The sequence below is a fragment of the Hippoglossus stenolepis genome, chromosome 16 (genome assembly GCF_022539355.2).
Source record: "Hippoglossus stenolepis isolate QCI-W04-F060 chromosome 16, HSTE1.2, whole genome shotgun sequence".
Classification (NCBI taxonomy): Eukaryota; Metazoa; Chordata; class Actinopteri; order Pleuronectiformes; family Pleuronectidae; genus Hippoglossus; species Hippoglossus stenolepis.
In genome coordinates this window covers 20,843,693-20,854,671 of record NC_061498.1, presented here as the reverse complement: position 1 = coordinate 20,854,671, position 10,979 = coordinate 20,843,693, and the positions used below count along the sequence as shown (strand labels likewise).

Sequence of the window (10,979 nt, the reverse complement as noted above, 5' to 3'; positions counted from 1 at the left end):
TGTGGTCAAAATGTGTTGAAGCCTTTCCTGCCTCAAAACAAACTGCAAGTGTGGTCACCAAAGCATTGTTAAGAGACATTATTCCACTATGGGGAATTCCTAGCAGAATTTCCAGTGACAACGGCAGACACTTCGTAAACGAAGCTGTCAAACAACTCGGTTCTCATCTAGGTATGGATGTGCGAACACACTGTGCATATCATCCAGCCGGTGGTGCAGCTGTGGAACGAGACAACGGCACACTCAAAACTGCACTCTGAAGCCTTGTTGCTGACTGTGTAACCCTCTGCAGAGCTAATAATTAAAACTCAAAGAAAACTCCGGTCTGAGAAACTCTTTATTTCACATCTCAAGATAAATTTCCACTACATTACCTTCTTGTGTAAATACTCTGAACAAATTTGAGAGTAGCTGAGAAAACACACACACAAACAAAAACACACGCACACAAGCTAGAAACGCTAGAAATATACAAAGGCAATTGGACTTATTCTATAGTATCATAATGTTATGTTTTTTCATAGGTGCAATGTTGGATAATCCGCAGTTACCGATTAAACTTTACAAAGAGAAATGAAAAAATAAATGCTTATCTAAACATTCTATCCTTGTTTTTTAATTTTGTGTTTTTTTACACACTGCATTGTTGCACTATATTGCCCATTGATGGCACACTCAAAAATCTTACTTAAACCTGTTCAGGACTAGCACATTGCATTATTTTGAAATACATAATACTGTATGTGGGTTGATTAATCCCTGTGCTTTTGTTCAGCAGTAGAAAACTAAATGTTTTGATAAACATCTTCGTCTTCTCCATAAATGTCCAGCCAGTCTTCAGCAAAGGGCTGGTTTACATTATTATCGTGGTCAGTAGCACTGGTCACTTGGCTTTGTACACAACCACTGCCTTTATTGTTCTTCTCTCCCTCATAGTCATCATGATCTTCATCCACCGAACTGGCTTGCTCCCACTGCCTCTTCTTGTACGTCACTTGTTCAAAGTTCTCAGCGAGCTGCTCCACCTCATCATCAGTGTCTTCATAGTGAATCCTGACAGCGACTGGAACATGAGCAGGGAAAGAGGATCTTCCATGAATATGAGAGCCAACTAGAAATTACATAGTTATTTGCACAGTCAGGAACACAGATACAGAGATATTTAAGTGTGTCTTAAATGTGTGTAGGCAGAACTAAAGAATAAAATATGATGTGGATTAGTAGTGGTCTGATTTTGGCTAAAAACACTGTATTAGGTATTAAAAACAACAAATTGATCTTTTGAATAGCTTGATAGACTAGAATGGCACTCAGTAGAGCGCATACCTCTGCCACCGTGAAACAATACCATGATTGTTTAGTTCTTATAGAAGAAATATAAAAGAATAATCAAAAACTAGATGTCAAGGGTTCTTCCGGGGCCCCATCCATCCTGCAAGTTTGGTGGAAATAGGTGTAGTAGTTTTTGCATAAAAAATTAAACCAACAAACAGACAGGCAACCTTATCAAAACAACCTTAAAATCCAAATCATCCCTTCTTTCAACTCAACCTCATAAAATTTAGAAAATAATTCCTTTACTTATTCAAGAGTGGCCGATTAATTTGAGAGCAGGACTTATTGATTTCAAATTTAGATTTTGTAATGCTTACACACAAAAGCCTACATTTGCCCTCAAATAGCCCCTGCTTGTGCTCAAACTGTGCACTTGCACTCAGATATTTTCTGCTTGGACACATTTCTTGTGCTCCATCTCCCGTTCTTCCCGATTTTGATCTGCTCTTGGATTTTGTCTTCCCCATATAACAAATACATAAATCAACCAAAAGCAAAGATATTCACTCTTTGCATCCAGCAGTCCGCTGGCTTGCTCCAACTGCCCCTTCACTTGTTCAAAGTTCACATAGAGCTGCTCCACCTCATCGTCAGGGTCTTCATAGTGATTCCTGACAGCCACTGGAACATGAGCAGGGAAAGAGGATCTGCCATGAATATGAGAGCTAACTAGAAATCACATAGTTATTTGCACAGTCAGGAACACAGATAAAGAGATATTTAAGTGTGACTTGAAAATAGGCTAAATAAATTACAACAGTTTCACATAATATAAAGTGTGTCCTTGTGAGCACAGACATTGAGGGACTCCAGGCGGCATCGCTTGCGGTCTTCTCTTGCAGACCAGACAGATCACCACCGGGACCAGCAGGAGCAGCACCAGGCTCCCAGCAGCTACCGAGGAGACCAGCAGCGACAAAGACACTAGGAAAGAAAACATTGACTGTGACGTGTCTTTTTCTGTATATTTATTTTCCCTATTAAAGATACAGTCCTGCAAGCTGTTTCTTTATGTACTGCACATGCAGATAGACACAACACATGCCAACGGAGAAAACATTTTCATCAATTTGACAACAGGTGCTCGGAAAAAAGAAATTGCACTGCAAATACTCCCAACATAATGGAAGTGTTTCTAGGGGACACTCAAAAGTGACAACAGTCCTGTTTTTTGCTTCACTTTTTTAATTTAAAATCCTATCTTTTTTTGTTACCTCCCATAAGTAAGTGATGGTTAAATGTTTCCTCCGTATTCATTGAAAACATCCTTTCTTAGAAGGTGTAATGTTGTTTTAGACAGGAAACCTTAGTTGAATCGAAGGCAGACAGAATTGAGTTTGTTACTGTACGTATAGTCTATTACAAATAATGTGCACTCAAGCACTGCCAACTAGCAAGCAGTACCTGGTTGCAAATGTAATAGTTGCATGCTGTTAGAGATATTGTATGTTGCCGGGAAGAATGTACATGTGTGGACTTTTTGGTAGATTGCAGAGCACTGGGGGGAACACAGTCCCTAACTCTTCATAAGAAGCATCAACCTTGACAACAAACTGCTCCTTAGGATCTGGGAGGATCATAATGGGTGCAAGAGTGGGTGCTTTTACAGACAGTTGGTTCATGAGGAACCAGCATAGCAACTAATGCATATACTAAACATTTTCTTGCCAGGGAGAAGATCAGTCTTATGTAGTGACACTAAAACAAAATTGTAAAAGATATCTAGAAAGATTTAATTCAAAAGAGACAGGAAGACAATTAGACCATGAGATAAACCAAAAGGCATGGCAAAATGCTCAATATGTCTGCTGGTATTTAACCAAATGATAGTCATTTCTAAAGTCAAGTATAGGAGTGCAGGGAAAATGGTAGCATTTTCAAGATACTCAAAAGCAAAGAGAATGAGTTGACAATAGAACCTGTTTTTCACTTGGATGTAAGAAAGTTCTCTAAAGGCTCAAGAGTGTTGGCTTCTTTGGTGCAAGCTGCTAACAAGCTTTGGATGCATTTTACGGTAGCCTCTTCCCGGGGTTCAGAGAGTGACTTCGGCAGCAATGTCCCTAGAGGGATGTCGATGCTGTGAGCAATGTGATTGGAAAAGAAACCAACAGGGAATTTCAAGTTTAAAAGTGTGTCTTGGGAGTGGCCTCGGGATGGCATGGGTCCCACCAGGAACTGATGATACCCATGAGGAGAACTACGGTGCCAAACAAGACAGCCTGGAAATGGTTGCTCTCTGGAGGTCAGTGAAGTATGACCCTGCCTCTCCCTTCTTCTGCAGACAACTAGTCTGCGTATAGTAATGAGTATCCTCGTTCTTAAAGGAGTTGGCAAGTCTGTGGAGGGATGCATGAAAGAAAGAAAGTGTTCTAAGATCCAGAACTCAAAAGGGTGGTTGGCTACCGGCCTCTACCACAAAAAAGGATTGACACCCCTCCTTGTGACTGTTGTCACCTCTTGGAATCTTTGGGAGAAATGGTTGATCAGGATGATATTAGGTAACCAAAATAGTCCAGAAGGGAAAGAGGACGGCTGGAACACAGAGACTCGCAAAGAGAGCAGTTGAAGGCAAAAGCTACGTGAGAATTTCAATGCAATTTTCTATTTGCACACACACACACACACACACACACACACACACACACACACACACACACACACACACACACACACACACACACACACACACACACACACACACACACACACACACAGAGGATGCAAACAAAGACTTGCTTCCTCACCAAGTCAGAGAGCATGGGATAACAAATTAAATGTCTTGTTGGTTGTGATCATGACACTTGCATTGAAATTCTTACCTGACTTTTGAACTTTTGAATTTTATGTTTATTGGTAATAACAACAACAACAACAATAATAATAATAATAATAATAATTGGTAGTATATTGTTACAATGGACTATGATAATTTTAGTATCCTTTAACACATGGTTGTTTGGTAGAAGATTTGCCTGAAGAAGATCTAGCACCAAAATGATGCAGTTAAATACATCACTGCACAGTGTTCAGGAGTTTTGTTCAATAAAGTTTTGTAACCATGAATCAGGGTTAGTAAATATTATATATTTTACATTTTATTTTGAACTATTAGTTAAATATGAGTAAAATGTAAAGTTAACTATTGATTGGTTGCCATGTTTGTTAAATACATTTTACGTGCAGTTTAAATAAATCATATATTAAACTGGATTCTTTTAAATCCAAGAGGAAGACACAAACCTGTCCAAAAAAACTGCAGAAAATAGATGCATCAATTGTTTGCTTTATTTGAGCCGACTTACATTTAACGATGACGCTAATCGATGTGGTCACTCCAGAAAATGTCCTGGAGGACAATGCGACCTCATACACACAGCTGTAGTTGCCCTGGTGTTCATACTCAGCTACGGGGAACTCAAAGGAGGCTGAGTGGTTGACTGCAGGCTTGTCAGTGATGTTGGAGCCACAGAAGAAGAGAGAGAAAACACCTTCAGGGAGTTGGGAGGAAATCGAGCAGTTGAAGACAAAGCTGTGACCCTTTGTGACCTCTGCAGCTTCAGGACTCCAGTGCAGTCCACCATCAGCAGATATCAGGTCGATGGTGGGCTGCAGCAGTGGCACTAGTTACAAAAGGAACAACACAATGTCACAATTTATTTTTCTTAATTTATAAATCAGTAATGCCAACGATGCATACAGCACATATGTGTATCAATCTTTGCTTTTCTGAAAAGGACCACAAACAGGAACACCGCGCAAAACTTTCCATCTGAGTTAAAGATGCAGTCAGTATTTCAAATTAGAGGCGAGACTCCAAAACTGTCTGCAAAGCCCCTCCCTGCTGCAGTACCTGCACAGGATAGTAACCACAGCAACCAGAAAAAAAACAGAGAGACTTTCATGAAGCTAAAACATAGCCCACTTCACTACAGTAATATGAGAGCTGCTGGCTGGGCCTGTGAAGCCAACTTGTGGTAATGCTAAACCAACACTGTGACACTTAGCTGTCACTGTGCAAGCACAGACTTACACAGACGTCAGGACAAACATCGACCCACTTCACAACTTTCAAATAAAACAGCGCTGTGGACAAGCAATGAGTGACACTCGATCTTTTGGCACTGTGTGGTGGATTAGAAATGAGAGTTTGGGATTCTTCTAAATTGCAGTAAAAGCTGTAGGTGGAGCCAGAGGAGTCAGATACTTTTTTTTTTGCTAATATTATCTGCCTCATGCACTGTTATCAGATCATAGTTACAGATTTAACAAACATTAAAAAAAGTTTTCTTGTTGTGACTGTCTGTACCTTTCAAGAAAAATGTGCGGTTTTGAAAGAATAAAATATGATGTGGATTACTAGTGGTCTGATTTTGGGCCCCATCCATCCTGCAAGTTTTTGTTGGAAATGGTTGTAGTTTTTTTTTGCTTACACGCAAAACCCTACATTCGCCCTTACATAGCCCCTGCTTGTGCTCAAACTGTGCTCTTGCACTCAGATATTTTCTTGCTTGGACAAATTTCTTATGCTCCAGCTCCCGTTCTTCCCCTTGTACTCACGCTGCATCTGTGCATCCTTGAAACATCTGCTTTCAGATTTTGATTGGATTTTGTCTTCCCCATATAACAAATACATAAATCAACCAAAAGCTAAGATATTCACTTTTTGCATTCTTTCTAGTATATTTGTATTTGTACTCTATTTGTAAAATATTTACTTTGAACATTTATATTAAATTAAAAACTAGGATCAGTAGATTTAATTACCGGTAACAGAGAGTCTGACAGAATCACTTAGGGGAGAGTTGACGTCTCGACTTGATACCCTTGTCTGATACTGACATTGGTATAATCCCTCTTTATCAAGGTTCACTTGATGGATGCTGAAGGTAGCGTAGTCCGCACTTGACCATTGTCTGACTGAGCCTGACGTCGTCTGCAGAATGAACGTTCCACCTAAATGCTGAGTTGTGATCGCACAGGTGATGACAACATCCTGATCCCAGGTGACCTCACCATGGGGATTCATGAAGATGCTGGGTTTTGGGAGGCTCACTGTAAAAGAACAGTAGATAGTACCATTGAGATGAAATGAATGTAAATCTCTACATTTGAACTTAAAATGATAATTTCAACCAAATTAAAAAGATCTTTACCAGTGAGATTGAGATGGTCACTGAAGAGGGACTTGATGTATTGACCTGAAATCTGTGTTTGAAATTGGCACTGGTACACTCCCTCGTTATCGAAGGTCACTTGAGCAATATTGAAGGTAGCAATGGAAGAATTTGATGTTGAATTTAATTTTGGGATTCGACTGAGTGTGTGTGTGAAGAGGAACCTTCCACCTATACGGTTAACTGAGATTAAACAGGTGATGCCGATGTCCTGACCCCAGGTCACTACACCAGGAGGATTCATGGAGATGGTGGGCTTCAGAAGGGCTGTTGAAAAATGTGTATTATTAATAACAGTAATAATAATAACAATAATAACAAAACAATCCAATGAAATGGGGTTCAAAGAATGCCATTGTATAAAAGTAGGTGTTACTAGGTGATTAATATATAAAAGTAATTTAAGACCTCAAGTCCAGTAAAAGTGTATAAAACGTTTTTAAAAGCAATTCACAAGAGGATAAGGAGCAATGCAGTGTGATCTTGTCAGAGAGTTTGTTTCCTTAGAGATCCTAAGAGGAAAGTCCTTGGTCCTCTAAGGCCCTTTGTTGTCGTCTTCAGAGCTCAGTAACGATACAGTCATGGGGCACCATGGTAGAAAGGTTCAATTATGAGTTTAACTTCTTTATTAAAATGATCAAAGCAAACTGGAGCCTGAAAGGACAAAAGCAAAAATGGACTGCGGCTCCTTCTGACTCTCTCCATTCCTACTACTCTATGTGGCATATTTACTTACCTTGTGCTTCAGAAACTAGATGGAACTCCTATAGTATACTAGGGTTATCTGGCATAGAGGTAATGATGACTGATCTACTGAGCTGGCCGCAAGGCTTTCATAGTGCTGCCATACAAGCCAGTAACCAGTCAGATTTACCTTCAGCCTCAACGTACCCTTGTTCGGCCTGTATTGTTGATCACAAGGCCAAAACACTTGATGACGCTACGGTGCACAACTGAGGTTATGTCCCTAACATCAGCTGGGGGATGCTAACAACTGCTAACATCTACTGGTAGTTGGTAACTTAATTTGTGCAGAAGACCTTCAAACATACAAGGGATATTTACCAGAGTGTCCTATATTCTAAATGATATGCAACACAATAATTTGCTATTTTAACAACACAGTACTTTGCTGTAATTAAATTTATGATTATGATTATGATTATGATTATGATTATGATTATGATTATGTTTATGTTTATTATTATTATTATAACCTCCGCCAAGGAGTTTAGGTTTTCGTCACCGTTTGTTTGTTTATGGTTAGCAGGATTACGTGATAACTTCCATGAAATAAAAGGATGGAGTAGATCCGGATCATTGGGTCGATCCCGGAATTATTTTTTCACTTTCTTATGCATTACGTGACATACTAGCCAATAGTGAATTCAGCCTCGTCCGTGGCCCAACAACTCGGGGGTTTGATGAATTGATATTGATATTCTCTTCTCACCTGAGCAGATGACACCAGCATCCTCACTGTGTGAACAGTCATGTTCCCCAAATGTATCGTGCTGACAGGCGGTCAAAGAAGTTTCATTTCCTAAACAGGCCACCTCATCGAGCCAAATAGATCCAACTCCTCTGCCAAAGTAAGCATGCTGAGGTGCACTCACTGCTGTACCACAGTTCAGCTGTCTGCAAACCACCCGCGCATCCTGTAAGTCCCATCCGTCATCGCAGACCGTTCCCCAGGTGTCGTTGTGATAGATTTCAACTCTTCCAGAGCACCGAGTGGATCCAGAACCAACTAATCTGATCTGAAAACCTATCAGCCGTGTAACAAACATCATATTTTAACAGAACATGCATGTAAAAGTACAGGAGTTATATGTATCATGTATACAGGTGAATGGACTGACCTGCAGCAGGTGAAGATGTGGTCAAGAGAAAGCGGACTAGAAGAGAAAATAGAGCACATGCAGATTTATATTTACATGATTTATTACCATATCTATTTTTTAAAATCCATATATGTATTTTTATGCCTCTGTGCCAGTGGCTGGAGGCATAATGTTTTGTATTGTCCCAACATCTGTTCCATTATTGTGAAAACTATATCTCAAGAAGGCCTTGAGGGAATTTCTTCACATTTTGTAAAAACACATTCAGCTGCACTCAAGGATGAAATTATTACATTTTGGAGGTCAAAGGTCAAAGTCACGGTGGCCTCACAAAACAAATGTTTTGCCTTGTGAATGTGATCAGGAACATCTCCAGTGAAACCTTTCACGTGGTGCAAACCTTGAACTGAGTAGATTTTATTGGTCAAATGTCACGGTGACAAACTTATAATTGCCAGTATTAACCAGTTAGCATTTTACTTTATTCACACACTAGCACAGCACATGTAGCTGCACTTTATTCCATACAGCCTACTGATGTTGCACCTATCCTAACCACATATATATCATTTATACATGAATATATTTCTTCCTGCCTTCCTCACGCTATATTTTTCTCTGTAAATAGTATTAAAAAAAAGCATTTCACTGCACGTCGTACTGTGTATGGTTGCTGTAAGTGACAAATAAGATTCAAATTCAAATAAAAATGCAGTGAGGGTCATAATATAATGTGTTACCCCTCTCCTTTTTATTTTTGGCATGTCTGTATCTTGAGAAGTTACACGAGAGTTTTACATTTGGATTACATACATGAATTTTATATTAAATAATAAATAATATAAAAAATCTGAACAATCTTGTACAAAGAAGATTCTTTCCTACAGGGGTACATGTGTTTGACTGGAAGTTACCAAGACAACACATTTATTTCACACATATTTAAGTATTGTACATAAGGCTGTTGACAGAGAGATCCTCTGCATCTGAGGAGTTGGGAGGGTATAGTGTCTTTCTTTAACCTTTCCAGACTAAAATGAATGGAGTATATCAAGAGTAGTCCTGCTCTTATAGTTATGGGTTTGCAAGTTAGAAACCTACAACAGAATCTGAGCGTTACGTCCAAAGCCAAGCACATCATTCTTAAATTAGTTTGAGGATTTACAGATAATAATGGGGAACTTTACTGGATGCTATCAGACTTCATGAAAAGTTAGCTCTGTTCTGCTTTTTAATGATTTTGGGGAAGTTCAGCAAGCCCAGCAAGCATTGGAAATAATTTAAATTGTATGTAGCTTTGTAGCTGAGATAACACGTCACCATCAAATGCATATCTGGCCCTTGCATGTGAGAACAGAAGGTGTAGTAACTTTACATAGCATTAGCAGTTATGGGATTAACAAATAGACTATATAGAAACTAGCAAGATAATATATAGTAGAAATAATTCATAAACTGACTTTGTCAAGGGGTTTTATATTCTCAACACTACATAATTTAAGCATGTAACAAAATTTACAAGCATACACAGCAACACAGCCATGCAATTAACACATAGTGAATTTATAGGGCTACTATTATCAACAGCCTGATAAGGAGTTATTATAACTGTATTAAAGTGAGTATCAGCAGCAGGGTCTTTAGTTTAGTTTAACATGGTCTCAAGTTTTAGATGTGGATAAAGAGATGTGAAGCAAGGTCATCTTCAAAACTTCTTTCTCTGAAACGGAACGCTCTCAGCTCATCTAAGGATGACATGTTCATGTATTACTGTAATGGGTTACCTCGCCTTGAGTTGAGCAACAACCACATTACACAAGTTATATTTTTGACAAAGCTGTGACCATGTATAATATAATGTAGGGGGCATAAACATGATCTAGTACTTTGTTACTTGCTAACTTCTCAGTTTAGTGAAAATGAGGTCATGAACATTAGTGTTTGTGGAGAGTAAGTGAAAACTTAACAGGGTCCACAAACGCGCGGCATTAATAAACAGGTCGCCAGAGACACAACGATGAATGCTCGAGTAATGCTGTTCTTTTCTACTGTTAGTTAACTATATCAGCTTCAAAGAGGAAATTATGTCTGTGCTGTTGTAACATCTTATCAACAAGAACCTCTCGGTTGTAAATCCAGAAGTCGTGGAAGACATAAATGCTGACAGAGGACTTCAGGTTCACACTTTAAATCTCCAGCTAAAACAAATGGCTCGTTATAAGAATTACAAATATTACTAAATTCCAATTGTGTCCCTTGGCTTAAGCTAAAGAAAAACTTTGCACTCAACCCTCTGTAAATATATATTTTTTAAAAGCATTTCACTGCACGTTGTACTGTGTATGGTTGCTGTAAGTGACAAATAAGATTCAAATTCAAATAAAAATGCAGTGAGGGTCATAATATAATGTGTTACCCCTCTCCTTTTCATTTTTGGCATGTCTGTATCTTGAGAAGTTATATCGAGAGGGCACATGATTTTTAAACAAACTCATGGAAATCTATCCTCGATGTTTATTACAATGTTGGGACCTGGTTTTTGGGAGACCAAAGCTCTGCCTATATGTGCAGCCAAAAGCCTGAAGCCGCATGTCCCTCGAGGACTCAGTCTCCCACGGGCCATCAA

At 39.1% G+C, this 10,979-nt stretch overlaps 1 protein-coding gene across 1 annotated transcript in view; it reads right to left on the bottom strand.

Annotated features, from left to right (window-relative positions):
• Positions 1 to 319: 319 nt before the first annotated feature.
• Positions 320 to 10,979, bottom strand: part of LOC118123690 — a 56,673-nt gene continuing 46,013 nt past the window's right edge. The window contains exons 2-9 of the mRNA XM_035181214.2: positions 8,372 to 8,407; positions 7,963 to 8,277; positions 6,489 to 6,776; positions 6,100 to 6,387; positions 4,638 to 4,955; positions 2,134 to 2,259; positions 1,843 to 1,956; positions 320 to 1,063 (exon numbers count right to left, since the gene is read on the bottom strand). Coding sequence (XP_035037105.2) covers positions 786 to 1,063; positions 1,843 to 1,956; positions 2,134 to 2,259; positions 4,638 to 4,955; positions 6,100 to 6,387; positions 6,489 to 6,776; positions 7,963 to 8,277; positions 8,372 to 8,407 — 1,763 coding nt within the window. The 3' untranslated portion in view covers positions 320 to 785. The remainder of the gene's footprint in view (positions 1,064 to 1,842; positions 1,957 to 2,133; positions 2,260 to 4,637; positions 4,956 to 6,099; positions 6,388 to 6,488; positions 6,777 to 7,962; positions 8,278 to 8,371; positions 8,408 to 10,979) is intronic.